General features: G+C 42.2%; 3 protein-coding genes across 5 annotated transcripts; all 3 read right to left on the bottom strand.

Moving 5' to 3' along the window:
* Positions 1 to 986: 986 nt before the first annotated feature.
* Positions 987 to 12,245, bottom strand: gpr156 (G protein-coupled receptor 156). 3 transcript variants are annotated; one of them, XM_071476233.1, is made up of 10 exons: positions 11,991 to 12,245; positions 9,477 to 9,629; positions 6,605 to 6,732; positions 6,385 to 6,520; positions 6,190 to 6,300; positions 5,498 to 5,623; positions 5,109 to 5,204; positions 4,417 to 4,653; positions 3,586 to 3,789; positions 987 to 2,522 (listed from the first exon to the last, which is right to left on the bottom strand). In XM_071476233.1, the coding sequence occupies exons 2-10, from the start codon at positions 9,591 to 9,593 to the stop codon at positions 1,179 to 1,181; spliced, it is 2,499 nt and encodes an 832-aa protein (XP_071332334.1). In that variant the 5' UTR covers positions 9,594 to 9,629; positions 11,991 to 12,245; the 3' UTR covers positions 987 to 1,178. The 3 variants fall into 3 exon arrangements, with proteins under 3 accessions (XP_071332334.1, XP_071332342.1, XP_071332351.1); XM_071476241.1 differs by having other exon boundaries at positions 3,586 to 3,744; XM_071476250.1 differs by lacking the exons at positions 9,477 to 9,629; positions 11,991 to 12,245 and adding an exon at positions 9,070 to 9,435.
* Positions 6,886 to 9,018, bottom strand: LOC139620577 (E3 ubiquitin-protein ligase TRIM68-like). The gene has a single exon (XM_071476270.1). The coding sequence runs from the start codon at positions 8,631 to 8,633 to the stop codon at positions 6,981 to 6,983; it is 1,653 nt and encodes a 550-aa protein (XP_071332371.1). The 5' UTR covers positions 8,634 to 9,018; the 3' UTR covers positions 6,886 to 6,980.
* A 5,243-nt stretch (positions 12,246 to 17,488) lies between the features above and the next one.
* lrrc58b (leucine rich repeat containing 58b) lies at positions 17,489 to 26,299 on the bottom strand. The gene is made up of 4 exons (XM_071476208.1): positions 25,610 to 26,299; positions 20,367 to 20,495; positions 19,949 to 20,226; positions 17,489 to 19,380 (listed from the first exon to the last, which is right to left on the bottom strand). Exons 1-4 carry the CDS (start codon positions 26,065 to 26,067, stop codon positions 19,187 to 19,189), a joined length of 1,059 nt encoding a protein of 352 aa, XP_071332309.1. The 5' UTR covers positions 26,068 to 26,299; the 3' UTR covers positions 17,489 to 19,186.
* Positions 26,300 to 26,451: the final 152 nt, after the last annotated feature.

Genomic DNA, 26,451 nt, shown 5'->3' with positions numbered 1-26,451 from the left:
AAGAGCCAAACATGAGGCCCTGTCTTGTAGAGGGGCCTGGTGTCAAAATCAGCTTTTAATATTTCTGTTGATGTAAAGCCTACGTGCTGTTCATCTAAACTTAAAGCAAGCGGGCACACAGTGAACCTGAGGGAGGGTATTATTCCTGCTCTCTGGGTGAAATGTGTTGTGAATGTGAAAAAGTTAAGCTTAATAGGGGCTCCTTTTTGCACCCCATGACCCTCTTGCAGGCTAATCCAGGCCTGCATCGAGCCAGTGTTTTATATTCTTTTTGTTTGGCTGTTCATGCCGTGATGGCTAAATATAAGGTATAAAACAGGAAAAGATGCAGAATGACCATGTGTTTTTTTTCCCCTTGTATACAAAAAAAAAACAAAAAAACAGGTGATGACTTAAAGATGAGCAGGGCTCTCTCTCTCTCTCTCTCTCTCTCTCTCTCTCTCTCTCTCTCTCTCTCTCACACACACACACACACACACACACACACACTCATACACATTAGACATATACTTCTGATAACTACGACCTTCATGTCTTAAATGCTGTGAATGAATAAGGACAAATAATACTGAGAAAATAATGAAGTGTATAAAAGTCATAGCAGTGACCTGTTTTCACCACTTGCTGTGACAGGGTGTGGTGTCACACAGACTATAGAAGCAGACGACAAATGTAGAGCATTGTGTAGGCAATGTAGGTCATTTGAAAACGACAGCAAAACTCAAACAACAAATTACAGACAATGCAATGAAATTTAAGTAATGTGTATGACAATGTAAAACAGTGAAAACGACACAGAAAGTAATTCTGTCCACCAAAACATCTACTAATAAATATTAAAATAAATATAGCAAATGCATAATAGCTAGTATAGTGCAATTTTCAACTGTTCTGTGGAAACCTTTAATTTTGCTTTCTGGGTTTTTTTTTTCTTAATCTATATGTCAGACTTAGATGGGTTTGGAATGTAAGGGATTTTCATCTGACATCTCTTCATACGGAATACAAAACACATTTGTATTGAAAGCTGCAGTCAAAGTATCTCCCACAACAGATGCACGTTAGCTTCATGCACACTGATTTTGAATTTGTCTATACTCAAGGCTTATAATAATGTTTTAGCGCATGAATTCAAGTGGTGGAAATGGATGACCCTGTAAAGTGCAGTAAATGTGTGTTCATACAAAGGTGGGTTTGAGGTCTTCTTTAAATACCACAGGGCGTGGCGAGTGGTAGAGGCTGGTGTAGCCTTCGTACTCGCTGTCGGAGGAGTCTGAGGAGGAGGACAGGAGCGAGCCCCGCTGCAGGCAGGAGTCACAGTATGGACGGTGGTAGTAACAGTAGTCCGTTGAGCTGCTAGAGTCTGAGTCCCAGTACCCACAGGAGTCTCTAATATGTCTGTGGTGCTGCTCATTATCACCACCCACTTCCACATCAGGTTGAGCTGTGTGATCGTGTTCCGCACAGTGCAACGCTGGACATCTGTGAGACCTTGAAACGCACCTCCGACTTTTTCTTATCACTCCGTGCCTTCCTGCTTCCTCCTCCTCGTCCTCCTCTAGCTCAAGGTCACTGTTGCGAACCTGGGTGAGATTACCATCCACAGTGTCCCCATCATGGTGCTTTCCTGGATTTTGGTGTTCACTGTCTTCCCTTGTTTTCCCACAGCCTGTGTAGACGCAGGGAGGAGTCAAACCTCTTCTAGCTGAGTTGAAGGGCGGCCGACGTTTCCTCATTGCGTAGGGGGAGATGCTGGGGTAACGGAAACGAACGGGCGGATAAGGGGACCGTGGCATCTGGAGAGAGAGAGGGGAAAATGTGGAGGCTTCTGTAAATTTAAGCTGAGAGGGCGTCCTGGATGTTTGACCAGGAGATCGAAGTGCGCTTTCTATGACTGCATCCAAGCTCAGCTCCTGTAGGATCTCCTGCAACTGCTCGCTGCTAACAAAACCAGTCGGTCTGGCACTTGCTCCCTGCGAAGATGCTAGGCCACTGTGATTGCCAAAGGTTTCCACCTGAAAGGGTTTTAACCCTCTGCGGCATTGTAGGGAAGTGACAAAGTCAACGGTCTCCTCTGCTGTCCTGAGTAATCCAGAGGGTGGGAGGGACGGAAGCTGTTTGAGATTCTCCTCTGTTCTGGACTCAGCTGTGTCTGTGTCTACAGGGCCAAAGATAGAGACACTCTTTTGATTTTCATCAGTGAGAGGGGAGGAAACAGTGATGGGGTCTGAGGAGTTTGGAACAGTGGGATGCTCTGAAGATGGTGTAACAGCAGATGATGAAACAGCAGCAGCAGTGAGGTGAGGGGGTGAAAGTTGAGACTTGGTGTCTCTCTGAGGTAGAGAAGAAGAAGAGGGGCCGTCTGACTGAAGCTCTGTGGTCTGAGTGGAGGAGGAGTTGAGGTTGGTGGCAGAGGAATCCATGTCCTGGTCCTCACAGAGCTGGCTGGCCGACATGAGTCGTAGGAGCTTATCCTTGGCGTTGTTCACTTGCTCCTGCAGACTGTCAATCACAGCATTTTTCTGGAAATTGTAATGACAAAACACAAGAATAAATATTTTGAGATGAGAGGGGAAAAAAATGCTGGTAGAGAAATCTCCCTTTGAACAGAATTTGCACAGTATCCTGGATGTGGATGGTTTAAAGCGAGACAAATAGCACGGTAAAGCTCTGTGATAAAACTGTCAGCATAATGTTAAACAGCTGGTGTCATTTAGATTCATTCTGAGTCTTTGAATAAAAAAAATAAATAAATCTCAGCCAATCTGCAATGCATGCTATTTCAATGCTATTGTTAGACCACAGTTTTCTTCTGTTGTCCTTACTTGAAACGGCTTCATGTATAAATTAATTATCAATATTTTATGCCTGAGGACATGTTTTGTATTGTATGAAAACCAGTGTTAGCAGACGACTGAAAGTAAAACAACACTAAGAGGCTACAGCCATGCTAACAGCTCTGTGAGGCTGTGTTTAGGCACAGCAGTGCTTTGAGCTAAATGCTAACATTAGCATAACGACAATGATTGTCATACTGCTGATGTTAAGCAGGTATCACACTAACCATGTTAAGCATCTTAATTTAGCATGTTAGCGTGCTAACGTTGGTAAATTAGCACTAAACACAAAGAACAACTGATGCTGATGAGAATATGATCAGTTTTGCAGTTATTTGTTCATAAACCAAAGTGTTGGACAAATTCAATTCAATTTGTGCCGCTAGAGGAAAGGCTAGGGATCACCAAAGTGAATTCATCTGCCGGGGAACGTGAAGAACAGAAAATCATGGCAATCCATCTAATAGTTCCTGAGATATTTCATCTGGACCAAAGTGGTGGCCCAACTGACCGACAGATCGACATTGCCACCTTGCCATTGGCCATCCCACTACTATGCCCAAAAACAAGCTCAGTTAATTCTAACTATGCCTACGTTTAGATCAGTGACAACTATTTAAAGTTTTTTTTTTTTAATCTGTATTGTCGCATTATGAGATAATTCAACACAAAGGCTCACACAAACTGAATGTCCTATAAGACCTTCTTATTAAACGACGGATAGTATTATGATAGACAGATGCAGTACCTCATTAAGGAGTTTTTTCATGGAGTTGTTCTCCCCCAGCAGGTAGTAGATCTCATCCTGACTGTACACGGATGCCTGGCTTTTACTGGGACTGCTGAAATACTTGGCCATCTGACCCGGGTTGTTCTGATCCTCTTCAAATTGCCGCCACTGGGTCAGCTGCATGGTACAGATGAATGTAGAGATCATTACACTCACTGTCACCTATAGAAATACACACACTATTAGTAGAAGTTATCAGGGTCATTTGACATGGGACGTTTTGACCAGGTGTGCTTGAGCGTATTATTCACTGTTCAGATATTTCCTTTCATTTCCATTGTAGTTGCATTCCTTTATCATAACATAAACCCACTGCCAGACACTAACAGTCATAAACCTGTTTGCAACAGCCTACGTAATTTTGACTCATAAACACCTTCTGTGTGAGTCACACTCCACTGATAGACACAGCAAACTGACACGCATATGGAAAAGGTAGGTGTGGGCATCAAAGTCACTCACAGAATTTACTAGTCTTGTCAAAACAAAAAGAGAAAGTCATACACGCATCTATCATTCAGCGGTTTGTCATATGTCTGTCTATCTACAGTTTCTGGCTGTCTGACTTCTGATGGTTGCTTCTGGTTTCTAGACAGAGTATCCTTGCCTGCCTAAGTGGTTTGTTCTTGACAGATGCTACAAAAGGAACAGATGTCAGAGTTGTTCTAAAGACTAAATAACCTTTTTTTGGATCAAGTAAATAAATATGTTGTTTTTTTTTCAGAGACACCTTCTTCCTCAGCAGGTTTTTGCATCTTCTATGTGTATCCTCTGATGGTTTTTTCTAACCTGAGGCACAAATAGCATGCAGTTAGTAGCCAGTGTGCATATGAAGATGGCTCCAGCCACAGTGCTGTAGACCAGGTTGGGCCAGGCCTGCAGGAAGATGGACACAGGGACAACCACAGCTGAAGAGAGGGTGACCAAAGTCACGGCTGTTATGATGGTGGGAGACTGGTTGACCGGAGGGTGGCTGACGTTGCTGGTCAACCCAGCCAGGTAGGTGCCATAGAGGAGAAGAGAACCCTAAAGAGAGATGTAGGGACAAAGTGAAGATGAGGCACAAAGCAACATGTTCAAATCCATCCCCTTCTTAATGCTGGGTTCTCCTAGGCGTATTTAATGAATTAAGCAGCACTTAGTAGCAGTCCTTGTTCTTTACACAGTGCTTTGGTTGGTTCTCCAGTTGGTCCAAACAATTACTGTGGTTCAAAAATGTACACGTCCATTATCATTTAATGCCAGAGATTTTAGTCTACATATTAGTTTTGATCTTCTTCACGTTACATATTGACTTAACCATGTGAAATCCTACAGTACATAAGTACTATGAAGAAACGTGAGTTTGAACAAGTAATTCTGCATGAAGAAATCATATCACATACTATGATAATAGACAAATCATGTTATCATAACTCAAATAATCATTTTATCATCTGTCGTCGGCCATTATAGCATCTGAAAAAACAAAGACTACTTACCTTTTGAACGGCAATAATGATAGCCCACAGATCTGAGTATACAGAAGAACAAGAGTCCAATCGAGACAACGAGTAGGAAACATCTCTCTCCACCACCTACATCAGAGAAAACAATATCATTATTTAGTAATAACACCAACATGTGTATCACTTAATTACATTAAGGTAGGAGAGTGAAGGAGTTTGTGATTTTGTAGTCACTTGATCAAACTTTCCCGCAATTTCATACAAATAAAATAATCATAATTTGACAAGAACCACCAAGAGGAATGGTCAGCAATTATGCACTATGTGTTTTGTGTTATGGTCCCCACAAGGCTCTGTGATCAAACAAAATAAAATCACCTGACTTGCTTTACAGCCTCACAAAATCACCATTAAATTTTTACCTTGACAACAGCTCCGACAGATAGTGAACACCTGATGGGATCTGTCAGGTTCCAGGTGGCGAGAGCCAGCATGTCCACCAGGATCAACAAAGCCACCATGCCCATCAGCTGGATGTCTCGGATGATCTGACACGCATCAAAAAACAAGCTTTTTTATTTTATCGATACAGCATTTTTCATCCACACATCATCGCTCTCTGGGAGATGCCTCCGTGTTACCCTCGTCACATTTCCACTGAAATTTCTTTACATTATTTTCTGCTATTTATTAAAGAAACAGACACACAAACACGTGAGACCAAGGATGTGACATGAAAATTACATAACTTATGTTGACTAAGGAAGCTATGAAAGATAGCAATAAAAACTAGATGATATCAACGCACCCTTGGCCTGAAAATGTCTCTCATGCATTTTTTTTGCTGTCTTTATTCAAATCTTTATTCTTTCTTTTTTATACCAGTGTGTCTTTTAACCCCTTTCAACCTGTGTCTGCTTTGCTTCTACACCATGAATACTAGTCATTTAAAAAGGTTCATTAAACACATTAAAATAACTTCTAAAAAGGTTAAAATAACCTTTAAAAATACAATAAGAATAAAATGTGGAGCACAATAATAACTAATCCAATTAGTGCATTCTGAAGTGACTGGATAACAAAAATAAACAAGGTCCTAGACTTGCATGCCTACCACTCTCTTATCAGGCACTCGCTGGGTGAACACTCTGTACAGTCTCCATGTCTTCCCCAAAATCGGGCCAAACAGCAGGGTACTGCCGATACAAAGAGTCCACATTCGAGCCTGTGGGAGAAAGTACCGGGTTATTATCTCACAATGATTTATCCAACAATATAATAGAGCGCTGATGGTGACGTGGGTGCTTACCTGTAGCACGGCTGTGGATGGTCCACCATGTGAGTGTGTTCGTTCATCAACGGCAAACAGGAAGCCACTGCTATAAGTGAGGAGACTTCCAAAGAGAGTCAGGACATTCAGATTTGGACTGGACATCTTCACTATTCTGAGGATAAAACAAGTGCAACAATGAATCCATAATTCATACCTTTGTGTTTACATACTGTATGTATTTCACTTTGCACAATACCTGTTGTTTTTGAAGCGCAGGGTAAAGAGGAGGAAACAGATTGCCAGCAGGATGCCACAGGAGAGCAGCGTCCACACCACACCCCTCAGCACCGGGGAGAGGGACCGCTTTGGAAGCTTCACTCCCATCTGCACACACACACACATGCAAATGCAAACCCCTTAAAATCACATCTGAGATATTGCAGATGTAGCCTTTAGACAGCTACATTGTTTAATAAATGTGTATAAGTATTCTAAACTCTCACTTTGAGGTAAAAGTAACAGAGTACACAGGGTGCATCTGAGTAACCAAAACTTTATTAAGGCAAACAGAGCAACAAACATCATGCCAGAGCTTTGCTGACTTTAATCTGATGAAAGCATTCAAGCTGATTTTAGACATTGACAGGCGAGATGATCAGGGGTGCAGAGTTGATGCCACCATGATTACGCCGGGGGTTAAAGTAGGGGAAAAGTCTTTCATTGAATGAGTATCCAGTGAATGAGTAAATATGAGAAGCAGAGTCCACGTTGTAGAAAGAAACCTGCCCCCACTCCAGATCCACATACACCCCGACTCGCTGGGGTTCCTCCACCAGTGGCAAACAGATAGGAGTGCTGCTGAGCGCCCAGTAGCTCTTGTCCTTTCTCATCCCCAGGGTCCAGTAGCCTCTTTCGGGGTTCAGCATATTCCCTCCTTTTCTGGTGATAGATTCAAGCCCGACTCCAATATCCCACTCTGTCTTCTCATTCACCTGGACCTCGAAGTAGAACCTGCCAGAGGAGAAACCTTCCTTTCCCAGAACGCTAACGCCAGGGTAAAATCGCTCTGGGTTGTCAGGGAGGCTCATCGCAACATCACTATGATAGACCTGTTTCTTGTTTTCAGACAGCACCAGTTTGGGATGGGCTGTATCAGGGTCCAGAGTTATATCCACAGCACACTGCTGAGCCCTCTGAAGTTCGATCTCACAGAGCCTCTTCATCTCAGCCTTGACCGTCTCCTCCAGCTGGCACACCATTCTCCTGACTGCTCTCCTCACCATGCCCACATATACAGCACTTTCTACATGCGTGTCAGACCAGTCTTTGGTGGCTAGTAGTGTGCAGAAAGCTGGAAAGCTCTGGAGAAGATAAAGGTCGTCTTCAGTGCGCGAGAGCTGCTCCAGCTCTGTGCGCCTTTGCTTCAGCTCATCGACCTCCTGCTCCAGCTCCGCGATGAGTCCGGCAGCCCTGCTTTCAACTTGCCTCTGCTTTGCACCAATCACCTCCACAACCTCAGCTTGGCCTCTCTGGATAAGGTGGAGCAGCTTGGTGAAGACATGCAAACTCTCCTCTATCTCTCTTTCAGTGTGCCCTCTGCTGCGCTTAACGGTTTCATTGGTATCTCTGATTTTCTGCAGTCGACCAGGGATCATTTTTTCCACCCCTTCGTTTATCCTTCCAATTTCAGCTCTCAGGTCTCTGCTCTTGTCCTCTATAGGAACAGTGTGATGAGCCATGTGGTCTCTCTTGATGCAGATCTGGCACACATATGTCTGGTCAGTGTTGCAGAACAGGTCTAGAAGTTTCTCGTGCTTCTTACACACTCTGTCCTGCATGTTCATCGTGGGATTAATCAGCTGGTGCTTTTTGAAGGTGCCTAGAACATGATGGGGCTCCAGATGAGTCTCACAGAAGGACGCCAAACAGTCCAGGCAGGATTTAAGAGCCTTGACTCTTTTTCCCACACACACATCACATGAAACTTCTCCTTCATGACCTGAATGTTGGTCCACAGTACTGGCGTCGTTTTCTTTTTTTTCCAATGACTTCTTGAACTGAGAGGCCACCTCTGAAATAAAGGTGTTAACTTTGAGCTCAGGCCTCCTGTAGAACTTCTGCTTGCACATGGGGCACTGCGACAGATTAGCGCTCTGCCAGTATCCTTGTATGCAGTCCCTGCAGAAGTTGTGCCCACAAGGAGTGGAGACTGGCAGGTTGAGCAAATCCAGACAGATGGGGCAAAGAAGCTGCTCCTTGGACAGCACACTGCCAACAGTAGCCATATCTGGAAACACATCCAGAAAGAAAACCAGGTGGGACTTTAGGGAATACGTCGGCTACATTCCGTGATTTTTTTTTTTTCCTTTCTTTCCACTCTACTATTAGGGCTAGAAACAGTTGCGCCTGGTGAGCTGTCTGCGTCCATGAATAGTAACAAATGTATGGTGTTACATTACATCAAAGGATGTTTCATTTCAACTGACAGTTTTCGTGTCAGCTGAGTTAAACAGACAATAATAAAGAGGGATTATTTGGATATTAAAATAAAATAGTACATTGAAATGCTATCTTGTCACTTAATCTATTACCATAACAAAGCAAACACGGCGCTTCTCACTGTTCAACTCCCTTTGGGTGAAGAAGATATCTACACTCTGAGACCGATGCACGCATGAATTAACATCATAAAGCATGAAGGAAATCAAAGAGATAACTCACCTCGTTCCTGTGTGTTGTAGCACGGAGAGGAAAGTGTTTGTGTTCCCTGACACAGAGTCTCTGCTACTTTAGTTTCTATTTGGAAAGTCGCATTACACTCTCTTGTGTCGGCATCATGTTGCTGATCTCTACTCACTCTTCTCTTAAAGGCACCACTGCACTGACTGCAACGATACTAAACATAGCTTCACAAGTCCTTCCCCATTACGGGTTCTCTGCCACTGAACTGACTTCTTGGGTTAATTTAATACCACGCTTCTAGTATGTTTTTTTTTTTTGATGCAACTTATTTCAGTGGGTGTTTTTAGTGATATAAGACACCATTTCCCAAAATTCACCACCATCAATAGAAAAGTGGACACAAAACTCGTGAGGGTGCATGTGCACGAGGGACTGAAAGAGATTACCGTGCTGAGATGGCATAGCCTCTGCAGAATGTCGAGGCCCTCCTGCCTGTCGACTCCTGAGTGGATGAAGCAAAGTGGGGAATCACAGTGGGAGCTGCAGTTCAGCTCAGGCTCCATGACTGGCTCCAGTCTGTCCGCTTTTACACACACATCCTGAGGAGCAAAAAAAAAAGATATGATGGGTGTGATGACATTTGAAATTTAAACACACATTTCTTTGTAAATAAAACAGAACGAGAGCACCCACTGAACCCCAAAACAGAAGACACTGGTGACCAGGGAAACACGTTTTATGTGGAGTCTGCTTCTATTTCCAGGTCTTTAATTCACTGAACTGCTGTAGGACTTGTGACCACCACTGTGTGGTGCTCTCACAGAGACCTCTGAGAGGAGAAATAGTCATTTTGGACTGCACTAATATTAAACCAACAAAGAAAAAGACCAGAGGCACAAATAAACCCAACAGACACTAAAATTAGAATTAAGTTAAGGTCAGAATAAAAATGTATTAATAAAGTTAATTATTTCCCACCACAAAACAAACTGAGACACCAGGACTTGGCCTGTGTGACAGGAAGCTAGTGTGTTTCTGCTCGTCCTCAGTTTCCACAAGCACTGCGTCATCACAGAGGTGAACAGCCAACACAGGATCACACTCTGCTGTCTCACACATCTGTGCACAAGACAGAGCGAGACTATAGGAAAAAATACTGCAACTGAAATATACCTGAGCTATCATTTACAGTTTCACCGAGGGCCACATAATCTGCAATCAGCCCGGTTATTTAAAGCATCTGAGACAGAAGATGTAAACTTTGGGATGTATCACCGAACTACTGTTTGTCACTCTTGGCCACAGGCATTTTTATGAGGCTAACTGTGCTGCACTGACATGTTACAGATTCAATTATGCGGCATGATATCACCTGATACTCTGACTCTCTGTAACTAGTGCAGACTGAGAGTCTGATCAATCTAAATGCTGCAATGACGCAAGTTACTGTGTAAGATCACTTGTATTGATACAAATTGGCAGACAGCTGAGGGTTTACTAGGTATCATGTCTCGTCATTGTGTCTGATGACTAAAATAACCTGAAGGGCTTTGTCATAGTTAGATTATAGGATCCATCATAAAATGTGTGGGAAAACTGTAATCGCAAACTAAACTGGACTTGGAAATGATAGAGAAACATACAACAGCCTACAATAATCCACCCAATGTGACATGAAGATATTCCATTTGATACGTGTTGCAGGTCTAACTTCTTAAGTGAAATCCAAAGTGACCTATTTCCAAAATTTAATGGTGTCAACAGAACAATGAAGCTCTCTGGACAGCATATCTGGGAAATGTCTGGAGTTCCTGTTCATGTCCTTTCGTCACTTTCCAATTTTAGATCACAGTTCTGCTGCTTCCCGCAGGAAAAGCCGGCTGAGAGAGGCATTTCCTCCAGTTTTTCAAAATCCTGCCTCTGTAGATTTCAGCTTGGGAGAAAACCCGCCACCCTGCAGAGGTCAACAAAGGTCGGCCAGCATCTAGCGTGTTGGTCAGTGTGTAAGCAAGGAGCACAGTGCCCGTCCGCAGGCTGAGTTAGGTTTTATGGACATGTTTTGACAGGAGTGTCTTCTTAAGAATTGAAGTAAACCGCAAGTAATACCTGAGCAACCTGTGGCCTTGGAAGTCTAAATGTAGGGCGGGTAAAACCTGAGTGTACTTTACTTTCAGTTTACAGTGAGGTAATGTCCCTTTTATCAATAATATTAACTATCAGCCTTTCCTCACAGGCCTCTGAGCTCAGCCAGACAGACCTGAGCTGTGCATGGCCCCCATAAAACTTTTAACAAAAAAATTGAGTTAAACCCATTTATTGTCCTGTCAATCTCTCTGTTTCTCTTTCAAGATTAGGGCAGCGAACCAACGGGCGCTGCCACATGTAAAGACAGGGGCCAATATTGAAACATTCCTCCTCAGCCGGTAATCCGTTTATAGATTTATTCTTTAAGCCGAGTTAGAATGCAATTTACTGACAATGAAATCCCGCCTCAGGCCCGCCGCATGTCCATTTTACAGCCTGGGTCAACAGAAACTGGTCATCTACATATGTATGAATTTCATCAAGACATATTTGGTCTCAGGTGAGGAGCCTGGCGCGTCCCGTTCAAACCAAACAACAGACGATATGCTCTGGGACATAATAAATAGATAAATAAATTAAAAAAAAAAAAACGCCACTAATATGAATATTCATTCTAAAAAAAAAAAAACAAAAAACAAAAAAAAAAACAAAACACGTTTGACATCTTGCATGATCTCCACCCGTAACGGACTTTGGGTAGAAATTGGGTGGAAAAAAAAAAAAGATGCGCCCACTGACAGCTGCATCTGTGCGTTGCAATGTGTGCACGGTAAAAAAAAAAAAAAAAAAAAAAATCAAAATAATCAATACGACTGTTTGAGAAGAAATTAAGACGTAAAAAAAAAGAAAAGAAAGAAAAGTCTAAAAGAGCAAACCTCGGTCTCCAAAGCGCAGAGTGGATCCCATCGCCTCGTCCCGCTCCAGACTCCATCGCGCAAGACTCAGTAACAGTTTGATTGAAGTAGGAAGCAAATGACTGAACAATAACGTGTTATTTAACTAGCTGCAAAGTTCCCATAGCTGCATAGCTACTTAGAATGATTTCCACACACTGATCCGTCCATCAAACTGTCAGCCGAGAAGATCCTGTCACTCAGAGATTTCAGTTCACCAGACTGCCAGAGTTTTCATCTGAGCATGGAGGGAGGGAGGGAGGCGTGTGTGTGTGTGTGTGTGTCAGAGGAGGTAGGTGTGTGTGCGCTCTCTCTCTCTCTCTCTCTCTCTCTCTCTCTCTCTCTCTCTCTCTCTCTGTGTTTTATAAGCTTTCCAACTCCAACTGCTCCACAAATGGGTCTCAGAGTGCGATGTGGCCCATGTAGTACATGTGCATAAGGTCTGTGACAGTGTGGGTGCATGGTGTTGCCGGGGCCCCCAGGGGACTGGGTGGCATATGGGACAGGGCGGCACACTCTGTGTGCACAGAGCAAATAAATACACTGAATAACAGCACTTGCTGGAATGGAAAGAGAAACAGAAATACACATCATCTCATCATATTTTGCTTTTCAAAAGCAGATTTCCACTGCAGGGCTGGCAGAGAGACTGGCACAATAGTTCTGCAGGCTGGTAAATCACATTATAAGACAAGAGCAGCTTCTCTTTGAGTGCAGCGGAGCCAGCAGAGATATTTCTGCATTTGTTCCGCCAGCCATAAGAGGCATGAAGGTGTTATTAAGACGTCACAGAGATTTACAGTGTGAGCCTACACAGCGGGTCATTCCTGATGAGGGAGTGTCACCACTGCTGACAGATGTATGTGGGGGAACAGAGACATAGGCAGAGTTTATTAAAGATACTCATTCAATGTGCTTGTCAACTCCCTATTCAGTCACACACACATGCACACTCTTTTCTGTCTCCTCCTGGATGTTCACCACATCAAAAATGCTGGTTCCTATCATTAAGACCTGTCTAAAGAACCTTCTTGTCTTCTCCATGGGCTTAAACACAGAATTATGAGGACAGGAAAGCTCACAGTATAGTCACCCAAAAGTTTCATTTTCAACCTCAACTTAACGTCATTGTCCCTGAGGGGAAAAGGGGGACCAGGTGAAACCAGCACCAGTGCTTTCTATCAGACTTTATTTCAGATTTCTGAATGCTTACCCAACTTTTGACACGTCATTATGTGTATTGATAACTACCAACATTGGTGTTAAAATCTAATATAAAACTGATGCCAACTTTCTCTTTTAACTGATAGGATCTTTTAGTCCAAACCAAACTATCTGTCAGCATATCGAATATAAAAAGCTCAGAGGCGCAGAAGAGCTCTGTAAACTCACTATTTTCACTCGTGCGTTGAGGTCAAATGACACCACGTAAGCACGCCATTGACGAACTGTTTCACTGTTGCCAGCTCTGTTACACCCAAAGCGTGGCAGTCACTCTCAGGTTTCTTTCAAGATCAGGTTCAAGACAGACTGCACCAGCAGCAGGTGGACTGCACCGATGCTCATATTACTGGGAGCCTGAATATTTTATCTGGGTGCACGGGGCCGTTATTCAAAAAGCAGGAGTCAAAGAGGAGAAGCTGCCTATGAGGGTAAACTGGATGAAACAGGACACTCATCTTTCTACTGAGGTTACCAGGGATCAATTTGAACATTAGGATGTTATAATTACCAAATACAGGTGTCTTTTTTCTGGACTAGCATATTGTGCACATGTATCAGCTGGAAGTTGACCAATCCAAATAAAAAACAAGCAAAGTTTTTAAGCCAGTGACACATAACTTCCTGTTGAACCACTCCTGACAGGCAGCACCAGCGTTTCCTGACATGGAGGCATCTGCAGCTGTGACTCAACATCTGACCACAGTGCCAGCGAGTCCAACCATTCTGTAGTGTTTGAGACTGTGTGGGTGGAAAAGCATTGTTCTGTGTGCGAAGCATCTCCAACCACTTCCAGCCCAACGCAATCCTTGCCAGAGCCTGGACGCTCCCCTGTGGCATGCCCAGGTTTGCCCACTAACATACCCAGAGACAAATCCCTCTTTGGAACGCTGCAGCTCCTCCTGCAGTGTTGCCATGGACCTGGATTAGCAGCGCTGGATCCCCAGCAGGCTCCAGTCATGGCGTTTCTACTGAAGGCAGTGATTATGACAAATGCAGGGGCGTAGCATCAGCAACAGCTATTTTCAAAAATGATTTACCAGGTTAGGTGCTGAAAAGAAGCATAGCAACCGATGATGCAATAACTGCCAGCCAGTTTGATAGGTGACCCCATGAATGAGTTTCAGTTTTAAAGACTGTCGATGTTGATGTAACATTATATATCAAGATATATTACATCAATCAATGATTTACTGAGGTTGTAATAATTATTGCTACTAATGTATACTTTTTTTAATTTCAAGAGTAGTAACTCAAAGTCAACTTTCCGGTGTTTTCCAGAGCTTTCACTGATGAGACCCACTTTTTACAGAGCTTTCAACACCAGTTTGACCAAAAACAAAAGAAAAAAACAAACACAATTCATGGATGAGCATTTTCTGGACCTTAAACAGCAGTTTGAGTTTTCTAGCCTCCTGGAGAACTTCCAACTGTAGTTTGAAGAAAAAATTAACTCAAGTTCCACTTACTTGCTTTTTCTGGAGCTTTGAACAGTAGTTTGATTTAAAAAAAAAAGAAAAAAAAAGGAAATAATAAATAAATGAACAAATAAATAAATAAATGATAATAATAATAACTTTTATCAGCACTTTCAACCATATCTTGCTCAGCTGTAATGGGGGAAGACCTAGAGATGCATTTGAAAGCTCTGCAGTTGAGCAAGACCAAGAGATGTGGTTGAAGGTTAGAACTGTTAACACCCACAGAGGTGTAGAGGCTAAGACATGTACCACATGAACTGCGGTTTGATTCGAGCTCATTGCAGTTAGTTGGCCCTCTATTGGTCTCCCTGCATTTCTTGACTGCCACTCTACACCATCAGCTAAAGGCAAAAATGTTCAGAAAATAATGCATGAAACCACAATCTCAGGTTCATTTGACAATCTGATGCTATTACACTGTAACACTATGTTTTTTTCAATACGCTGTCCAGCTGGGGGAACATTTTCCTACATTTTCATATTATTACAGTGTCAAATAGACTAAGAGTCTGTGTTGATTAGTGAGTAAGAGAATAATGTGGCTGTGGTCAAGACTGACTGTGAAATAGCTTAAGTTATGGAGAAAAAGAATGGAAAAGGTAAGTACTGTAAGTTATTCACCATGTTAATCAAACATGGTTACACTGCAATGGATGATTATTCACCACTTATTTCCTTTCCCCTCTAAGCACCTCACCTCCACCTCCACCTCCTCCCCTGCTGTGTGCTCCAACCAGACTTTCTCCATGTGGGATTAGCAGTGCAAAGACAAGGTTTGATTGTTGCAATGTGTGGCTGTCATATGCAAAGGCTCAGCCAAGTGTAAATTTGAAACTTGTCATGTGTGAGGTCTGGCATGCATGTTAGCACACACTGGCCATACTGTGAGCTGATTCGGGCTGGTATGTCTCTGACTTAGGGTGATAAGAGGCTTAGAGTATCAAAAAACCCTTATGTCAAAGCACTTTGCTCTTTGATCCACTGATCAGCCAGGACACTGTACGTATTGTTAACAGTTACTGTGAAGGTAGAGAGACTGGCACACTGATGAAAATCAGTAACCAAAGCACATTTTACATGGATTTAAGACTCAGATGATGACTACATGTGTGTGCAACGTAATCACACAGAGACGCATTTACCTTGCAGAGTTGCACACGACTGAAACATCATCATCTCTCTTTGTGGAGATCAATCGATTTTCAAATCCTGGTTTCAAAGGGCCAAATTCAGACTGATTTTATTTTGTAGTACTAAGAGGAAGCTCAGCTGAAGCTGATTTGACTCCTGAGTGTTGGTGACAGCTACTCTCCCCATCTGCCAGTCACAACTCATTTCTTCCAGTTCATCATGGTTGCATCAGAGTTGCATCTCAGGTTCCATTTGTGACATTTGTTTAACAAAGCACTCTGTGTGTGTGTGTGTGTGTGTGCATGCTCAGCCTTAGATGTAACATAATCTACACAATCTACATATCAACACCATGTGCCGCAGTGTTTCCTAGATGCCTGCTGTTGCTAGCAAGGTCCCGTGCACACAAGTTTGAAGGAGAGTGAAGAAAGAGAGGAGACACACTGCAAAAACACAGGAACCCAGCTGTGACTTGGTTAAAGACCATTCAAAACAAACAAAATATGTGAAACCCAAAGCATCATTCTTGCCAGCCAGGCTGAAAGAAACTGAATGAGGCTGAATGAGATAGGAGCAGAGAGTGTGAAAAGAGACGAGAGAAGAGGAACAAAATAGTGGCTCTTGGCAGGTGACGTTAGCGGATTAGCAGATTGTGTGAGGCAGAATGCACTCACCCTGGCATCTCTTGGGTCTGGGTTGCAGAAAAGGTCTCTCAGTATTCACTCCCGCGAATGAAGTCACCTTCATATGCAAATGAAACCTGGACACATTGAAACTACAAAATGGTTGGACTGGTTCGTGTCAACACACACACAAAAACACACACTTGAAACTCTCCAGCAGTTGTTGTGCATCTTCTGTGCACAAAAACAGAATTACCGCCTCACAGTTGTATGCCTCCACCAGCCAGTCAAGTTGCAGTTGGCATCCATGTCTGTCCAGACTCAGATATGTAGTGAAGACTTTGAAGGAATTTGATAAAATGTATTCAAATTTATTTTTTATTTGCGATATAGGGACTTGTAAATGAAACTGATTTGACTTGACTTTGTTAAGCTTTGTTGTTCTTGTTCTGCTGTGTGTCTGGTGTGTAAGTTCAATGAGAGAAACAAAAAAAAAAAAACAGTCACACTCCTTGTATGTGTTCACATGCTTGGTCAATAGAGTGGATTCTGATAGAACACAAAGTTTTAGCCATGAAAGTACATAATTCAAATATACATGTTGCTGCAAAGAAGCTACAGATCCTATAACGTGGATGCATCATGTACATCTTCACCCCAGGTGGGCATCCAGGCTTAGTGTCACCAGTTCAGTGTTCAACCAAATGTGAAATATGGTCAGTCTCTCCGTCTGTTCCTGAGTGTTGAACAATGGCCAGAAGTGTTTTTGCAGAACATTATGATGTCACCGTGAAGTTGACTTTTGACCTTGAGGATAAAAAAATGTCAGCACTTCATCAGTTTATCCTTTTGGACATTTTTGTGAACTTTTGTCACAATTGGTGTATTAATTCTTGAGCTAAGGCCAAAAATGTGTTCTGTGAGGTCACAGTGACTTTGACCTTTGATCACAAACTCATCCTTGAGTCCAAGTGATGCTCAGTGATGCTATATTGCTCCACATATAAACACACAATACCAACAGTTTAAAGATATTACAATCAGTCTTTATTAATGTTATATATACTGTACAGTCTACATACATTATCTGAATGGGGTGAAAGTAGATACAATTAATATATATCAATATATTTTCTGTTTGAAGTGCCATCTATTCTGCAGGTCATTCAAATATGCGTTTTGAAACATTTGAAAAGGGATTTGTATAAAAACTGTTCATTTTGTTATGAAAGGTTACTTCTCTTTGTTATGGTTAAGATGATGAGTAGAAAATCACTTATAAAGGACTTTATAGTCCAGAGTGTTAATCTTGTCACATTGAAGGGTGCATATATCACATTTCTTCATACTTTGTTTCACTGTGTTAGAAGCCACCATTAGTAAGGCACTTAAATGCTCGCATATAGAAGCTACTGTAACATAGAGGAGCGTTCTGTTTTCTAAACACTAAAGCTCTAATGTGAAGACGCTTTTCCTCTTCACTAATGGACACAAACCATCTGGGAGGCTGTAAAACCTCCCAGCCTTCCACACAAGCTGAAAGACGCAGCAGTGATGTAACCACGAACAGAAACACCATCTTCTCTGTTTAGCAATGAAGATGAGTTTCTGCCCCAAAAATAACTCTCTGACTGTAGGCTCCAGTCAGACACATCTATATGTTTATGCCCAGAGAAAACCGACGGCCATGAACATAAACATGAAGGCTGCCAATGTGTTTTGTTGAATAGCTATTGTTTCTGAGCTAACACACTGAATCGTTTTCCCTGGTCCACCCCACATCCACTTCCTGTGAGCCAGCCTGGACAAGCATTCTTCCATATTTGCGCATAACCCTCATTCTGGGTTAATTTATAACTACTATGCCATCATGGCAAAGATTTTCAAGGCTGGTGTGCATTGACCACTGTGCTGAAAAAAATGGATTAACCTTGATCTTTTAATATTGTGTGGGTCAGCCTAACTACACCACACACAGTGTAAATAAGGTCACCTCACACATTGTACTCATTCAAGTTAGAGTACTGTAGTGTAAAACTAGTGTTACTGTTTCTGTTGACTTAAGGAAAGCCACAGACCTTTTTTTCTTTTTTAGCACAGCAGCTTTGATGCTAACTTGGTCACAGAACTACAAGTGAAAGCTTACTGTGTGTTTCCAGTAGCAGGACAAAACCACTTCGTTCATATCCAAACTTGAAGAAAATACAGAATAATGTGATGTTGTTACAAAAGAGTACCCGGTGTAGTACTATAGATAAAGTATGCTTCCCTGGAGATGAAAAGAAGCCTGCTGCTTCTTCAGTGTTCACAGTCCAAACTGGAGTTTTACTGCCCTCCTATGCTCCACCATGAGACCAGCACTTTGATGGAGTCATGAGTGGCAGACTGTGGGTTTAGGTGGCTACAAAGGTAGTAATTCCTTTACTCATGTTATGTGGAGCAACATGTGATGAGAGAGGGAACAGATTTCTTCTCCAGAAAGTAGAGTTAACATGTTTTCAGGGCCACAGCAGTCAGGACCACTCACTCACATTTTGTGTGTTGAAGTGGCTCTATAGAAAAGTCTCATGTATGTGTGTGTGCACAATTGTGTATGAGTATGTGTGTTTATGTAAAGCAAAGTCTGACAGCCAAAGTTCATGTCTGTTTAAATGCTGGACACAGTGATGGACTGACGAGGCTGGGCTTGGCCAGAAGGTCAGAGGTTCTCCTCCGTGCCATGCTATCCCAGAAGCACCCTCTGCAGGCGGTCAGCGGGTACGCTGCTCTCGTCTTCCGACTCCGCGTCGCTCTGGGGGTTGGAGCTACAGGGAGAGGTGCACTCTGGAGAGCACAGGTAGTGCATGAGGGGCAGCCGGTACTTCCCACAGAAGTCCACAAATTTGATCTGGCGCACACATGAATCAAAGTAGACGCCTGCAGACAGTTGAGAGTGAAAAACCAAGTCAGGGTCAAGTGGCAGGTCAGTGACTTGTATTGTTCTGCGTGACAGATGTATATACATCAGCTTTATATAACATTATTAATACATCAAGTCACTGCCATAAACTCAGATGTAAGACAGACTATAGAAGCAGCCAGGAAACAGGAAAGGGAAAGTACAGGAATTGTTATTACAGTGGTTCTGAACCTGGGGATTAGGATGCCCACAAAAGGTTACAAGAAAAAACTGAGTGGCTGCCAGATCATTACCAGAGGGGGAAAACAGAAAAAAGAACATTTATGTTAAAAAAAAAAAAGACTGGACTTATGGGTTTTCCTCACATATTTGCCTTTTTCTTGTGAATCACTAGATTATTTTTAAATTTTTTTTTAATTTTTTGATTTTACATCTTGGTGTTTCTGAAAGTCTGTATCTAAAAGTTATCACATACTGATGGAAAAATGGCAGAGCTGCAATACAAAAAGATGAACCCTCACTTACATCTCATACATTAAAACCACTCAGTGTAAATCTGCATTTTTCTCAAACATATTGTCTTACCAGCACACTTGGGGTTGGGGCACTTGCTGGCCAGTTCCAGGTAGAGCAGCAGATTTGACGGCAGGTCACAGGGGGAATAGGGAATATTTCGGCTCTTAACTGTACGTCCTGCCAACTCTAGCAGTGATGGGGGGTCATAGGTCATCTCCTTAACAAAGCGCACCACCAGTGGGTTGCCTCGGAGACTGAGCTCCTGCAGGTGCACCAGGCTGAGGATCTCTCTAGGCAGGTAAGTGAGCAAGTTGTTGTGGAGACTTAAAGATCGCAGCGAGTGGAGCCTGGAGAGAGACAGAGAGGGACTTTGCTTCCATCTGCAAAATCTGACTACAGGAATGTGCAAGGGAAACAGCAAATACAAGTCCAACTATTACTGCTCTGACTGCAGACTGGTGGGACAGTAGTGAAGGGCTGCAATTACCTGGTGAGCTGTGGGGGGACACTTTGGATGCGGTTGTCACATAAGACCAGGTAGCTGAGGTAGGGCAGGTTAGCCACTTCAGGAGGAATGGCTGAGATGAGGTTTCCACCCAGATACAACAGCTCCAGACTGAAAAAAAAGAGAGGGATTCATTATAAATCAACATATGTGTTTAAAAAGTACTGAATATTAAAGTACAATTTAACACCGATTTCATACACCATTAAAGTTTGCTTTGCTCGTAAATGCTCCTAATCAGGGATTCCCAGCCTTTTTTGTCTGGTGAACCCCCATGTACCCACTCTTCATGTTCCAAATGTCTGAATTCAAATTCCTGTTAAACTATGTTTTTCCTTACACTACTAATCATATGGAGTGAGTATTGTTACAATATGTCTTATAAAACACAATTGATGATGTTTAGGGTGGGTCTCTTTTTCACTTTCCTTTACAGGGTTGGTCAAGTTTGCATCTGTACCACTTCCTGTTGGAGCGGCAGATGCTGTCTACAACCATTTATCCATTTTTTTTTAGTTATCTATTTCAACTTTTCTGCTTGCTGAAGAGCTTTGACACACACAATTGCAGAATATGTTGTTTAATGGTACAGCTGACTGAGAAAGGTGGGAGCTGTGGGTCCTATGTCCAAGTTGCTAGCAATGTGTTTATTCTACTTCTAAACATAAATGTGTGAATATTTATAATTCATTGAAGCTTAAACAGATGCCAAGACACTGAAAGCAAATGTACATTAGGAGCGAGAAGACAGACAACTGAACATTTATTTTTTATTACCAGAGAAAATGGTATACAATGTAAACCTATATATTGTCTAAGACAAGTTGTGGTTGTGATTTACCAATGTGTGGTTTTTAGAGGTTAAACTTCAACATCTGCAGTTTGTAACTTACATTTGCTGCACTGTCAATATTGTGGTAGATGTGGTTCTATTTCAGGGGGCTAAGAAGCTATAAAAGGAAATTTGCTCTAGCCAACAAAGTTGAGTGACAACCAGTTAAACGTTAATACAAACCACAAGAGGGAGCTAAAGATGCATGGCTACATGCTTCAGAGTTCATGTGGCTGTGCTTGTGTTTCTGTGTGTACACAAAGAAAGTAACAAAAAGACAAAAGACAGGGTTGAACAGAAGCAACAGAATTCTCTCAGATCATCAGGACATTTTCACCAGCCGCGACAGTGGGCCTGGTATTGTTTTCAAATTGGAGCCCGTGTGTGTCTGTGTGTCATCATGGGAAACTTAGTCCAGGAGACACTTACTATAGCTGGAACTTTCACAGAGGCAGTGTGGAGGACATTGGCAGGAGTTTATATGCATGTCTGTTTGCGGACAGAATTTGTCACCACAGTAACATCACAACCGTGAAAGATACGGTCACAATATTTTACAGGTGTGTAGCTGACATCAAAATGAAGTCTGAGTTCAAAAATGGATACCCATAGGTAACGACTACTCATGTAATAATGTAGTAATGACTATCGACCATTCCTGGATTAGAACGTCTACATATTGACGGGCATTGTGGCTGGATTGACACCAATGCAAGATGGTCTGTGGTTTGTATTACACATGGATTTATGCATCACCCACTCACAGGAAAAGTGTACACATGAAATGAATTTTGAGATTTATGTGATGACCTGCATCAAATTTTGGTAAACAGCAAAACTGATGTTAATGTTTGTATTAAGACAATAAAGGAACGTGGTAGGTTAGTGGAGGTAGGGGGTACGCAGGAGGGTATTAGGGAGTGAACCAGTGAGAGAGGAAGAGAGCCATGGATGGCTGGTCAGTGAAAGTAAGCCATCAGGCTGGAACTGATGACACAGCTACTGCGAGACAGGAAGCCATTATGCTGTCCTTGGTGGCTGAGCACTGAGCAAGCCCCTCTGTGGTGGGAATGGAGACATTCAGAGTTCGCTAACTGCCCTCACTGACACTGTGACACAAATCAGCCACCGGAGATTAAGAATGGTTGGTTCTGGGTTCTACCAAGGACAATACACCAATCGAAAAACTTTAGTAAACAAAATTATAGCCTATTTTCATAAAAAAAAAAAAAAAAAAAAAAAGGTCAAAGTGTATTCTCTGTTCATTTTGAGCTTATACTGTTATGAAGTATTTCTACATGCATGGACTTATTAATATTTTTGGTTCAAATTGAGTATGTATGTCTTCTAACACTGACCAAAAGGAAAACTGTTGAATGTCAGCATGCTCAATGCCAGGACCCTGAACCAGACCCTGTCATTTATTTAATTATTATGACTTTCCTGACAAAACATCTGCAATGATGACACCTAAGGACCCTTTGAAGAAGCAACAGGATTAAGTTACTGTCCTGAGAAACAATGTGTGTATACAACAGCTGTTGCCCAAATGCCTCAGCACCGGTTTTAGCTTTAAATATAGTAGTAGTAATATAGTGGCAAAGGAAAACCATGGTTAATGAAACAAAGCAGAACAAGGTTCTTAGGTCTAATAAGGCCAAAGTTGAACTTTCTGGCCATCTTGATGAATGCTATGATACTAAACAGCACAGAAAGAGAAATGTGGATCCTTCTGCTACAACTGCATGATAAGTACCCCAAACACAAAGCCTAAGACACACAACAATGGCTTAAAAAAAACAATGTTAATGTTCTTAAGATATATCATTATGCAGCATTACAAGTAAGGTCTGGCTTACATCTATAAATTGTTCTTCATTTTAGGAAATCCTCTTTTATTAAACAAGTTTCACCTCCTGCTTGACAAATGTTACACCATACCAGGAGACTGAAATTAAACACGAGCAAAAAGGAGAGCTCAGCAATACTGAGGACATCAAGAGTTTATTTAGGTTGACCAAGCCAGGCTTTTCGCAATAAAGCCTATCAGTTTTAGTTTGCTTGATAAACATCCCAGTGGCAAAATTTGACTCTAGACCTCAAAATATTTGACAAATCAGGGGCAGAACTCAGTCACCTGCGGCTGTTGACTCAGTCACCACACAACCTGACATAACCTGAGCAGTTTTGCAAAGAGGAATGAGGGAACACTGCTGGTATAGACCTATCCACATAATCACCAGACTGTAAATGTTGCTAGAGGTACCTTAACAATAATAATGGTAAGAACCAACGGGAACACATGTTTAAAAAAACAAACAAAAAAAAAAAAAAACAGGTGAGACTGTAGATCACACGGGGCAGCTGTGAGGTGTACCCTAACCCGTTAACCCAAAATGAAAACTAAGACATTCTGCAGCTGCCGTGCCACACAGCCAGTGAGTTCCCAGCCTAAGTAATGACTTCAGGCTGAGTGAATACTTATGCTAATGAATTAATTTATGTGTTAAATTGATACTTAAATAAATATCCATGTATAGATTTTTTAAAATTCCTTTAATCCTCTGCCTCTTCTTCACGTCACTACGGAATGAGTCACACTAGTCTGAGTGTATAATCAAATGAAGAGGGTTGGATGTTGACCTTTGGCCTGTCAAATGTCACGGTGACTTGCTACTGTTAAACTCAGGAGATTATATAGCCCATAGCTGACCTTCTTTCTTGGTCAATTTCTTCAAACATTGATCTTCTGAAAGCTTTAAACTGACTGCGTCTTTGTTCTCTAGTCTGTTTAGTCATGGCTCATGCTATTTTCTTTACAGAAGATTGTTAGACATACTGAGTGTCTATTTTACTCACCTGTGTGGTTTTGTTTACTAACTTTGAATACGTTTTACTATAATAATAAACTTTCAAATGTTTTCTTCACTCCTGCAATTAGTAACTCCTGTGAGCTCGTATATTGCCAGAACCACTTCCGGATAGTTACTGGAACACTTCAAGTACACAATTATCTTACACACACACACACATACACACACACAATGAATGACGATGATAAACTGACTGGAAATGAACACAACACATCGGGAAACACATAAAAACCACAGCACCAGCCCCAACCCCCCCACCCTTTCATTACACATGTTGTCTCAGGGTGAAGATTATGGACATTGTAAACACTTGAATAAAAGATTCTTGCCAGGTTAAACAGGTGGGTCGGCTCCTCTGACTCATGTCAACAGCTTTTTAAGTGTGACTAAAGTGGGTTTACAGTACTCTCTCTAACACAACTGATAAAAAGGGATTCAAAGCAGATGCAGCATACAGATAGCAACTGCAAGAGATAAAAGCCGACTCTGGTACATGCCCACCAAGACAGCGCCAAACATGTTAAATGTCAGGATGAACTTTGCTCATGATGTGGGTGTATGCTCAGAAGACGATACTTAATATGACTCCAAATACATCTGATGAAGCTCTGCAATTAAAACCTTTTTTCACAACTTATTATTCTGCTGATTATATTCTCAGTTATGTTACTAATCTTTTTGTCAACAATCACAATATGTAATTTTCTCTGACCAGGGGTCTCTCAATCAAAACGATAACAATAGGTGTAGATTGACGATGTCATGATGTAGTGTAGTATGATGGGAGTTGTCTCACGGTTAGGGTTCATTCAGTGTCAGTGTCATTACTGGGTGCTAAATTATCCGAAGAGGTGTCCTGGTGATTAAATAAAGAAGAAAAAAAAACAAAACACTGAATAGTTTCATGTCTAAAAATGTTTAAATGTTCATTCACAGTTCCCCAGAGCTGAAGGTCTTCAAATTGCCTCTTTTGTTTGACAAACGGCCCCAAACCCCCAAAATATGTGGATGGAACTCGGCACTATTGATTAATCATTGCCTGTATGACTTAGAAATGATTGATTATGAGATGATGATCGACTAAATGACTCGAACAGACCAATTGATAATCAAAACAGCTCCACATAAACTTTCCGTGCTAAATTGACATTTAACAGTGGGTAACCATGACAACAACACTTGGGTTCCATACTATGCTAGTACGGAACCACATGCTAATTCAACCGCAACCGATATATTTACCATAAACTGATATTAAAATAAACAGGACAATACAGTGGTAGTGTGGGATAATGGACTCAATGGGGAAATTAAGCGGCTCCTTCGTCTCTACACAAACCATCACTGTGGTGCATCAGGATACGTGGTTGTGGATCACTGAGCTAGCTACACATGGAGGTCAGTTGTGTGAATGTACGTTAAGTTAACGGACATTTCACTGTGCTTATTCTGACACTTAGTGGTGCCGCTACGTTAGCTAATCCTGTTAGCTGATCATCAATCGTTGTGGTATTACCTACCTGGTTAGGTTTTCTATCTCTGCGGGTATGTTTTTCAGTCTGTTTCCGCCGAGTGAAAGCGACTGCAGACGCAGCAGTTTCATACACTGAAGAGGGATCTCCTCGAATCGGTTCCCGCTGAAGTTCAGCACTTCCAGCTGCAGGGAGCCGAACTCCTTGGGCAGCGAGAACTCGTCCAGGCGGTTGTTCTTGGCTATCAGCGTCTTCAGCCTGGTCAGCCGCGTAATGCCCTCACAGATGGTCGTCAGTCCGTTGTTGCTGATGTCCAAAAACTCGAGGTTGCAGAAAACGCTGACCGACGAGGGCAGCGAGGCTAACCGGTTGTAGTTCAAGTAGAGCTGCTTGGTGTCCCTCTTCCTCTCGTCGCTGATACCGTCGGCGTTAAACGTGTTTAAACTCAAGCGTGAAAAATCGAGGACGCCGTCGCCTACCATCGCTGCTCCTTCGTGAATCTCCATTTTAGCTATTTTAGCGTGAATTTAAACCGAACAAAGTCCTCGCAGAAGTTTTGCTGTAGGCTGAACGCCCCCGTAACCCGCGAGTTAGCTCCAGGACTCTGCCTTCAACGTGGAGAGGGGAAATACTTCTCTACACTCGCCCGAAACATTTAGCCGCATCTCTCGTGAAAATCTAGGTCACTAATTTAGTACTAAACACCAGCTACACGTAACTACACAGAATACAGCAGTCCATGGACGTATGCCGTCTTTGAGGGAAATATCTGCTTCCATGTTTAGAGATTGGCTAATTCTTGTGACAAGCCCCGCCCACCCAACCACTGATTGGTTAGTCTCCCAATCTGTCATAATACTAAACTTCTAATTAAGGGATTTGTAGCAGGT

The sequence above is a fragment of the Trachinotus anak genome, unplaced genomic scaffold (genome assembly GCF_046630095.1).
Source record: "Trachinotus anak isolate AG129_WGS33_773 ecotype Australia unplaced genomic scaffold, CSIRO_AGI_Tana_v1 ptg000001l, whole genome shotgun sequence".
Taxonomy (NCBI): domain Eukaryota; kingdom Metazoa; phylum Chordata; class Actinopteri; order Carangiformes; family Carangidae; genus Trachinotus; species Trachinotus anak.
This window is presented reverse-complemented; position numbering and strand designations above follow the sequence as displayed.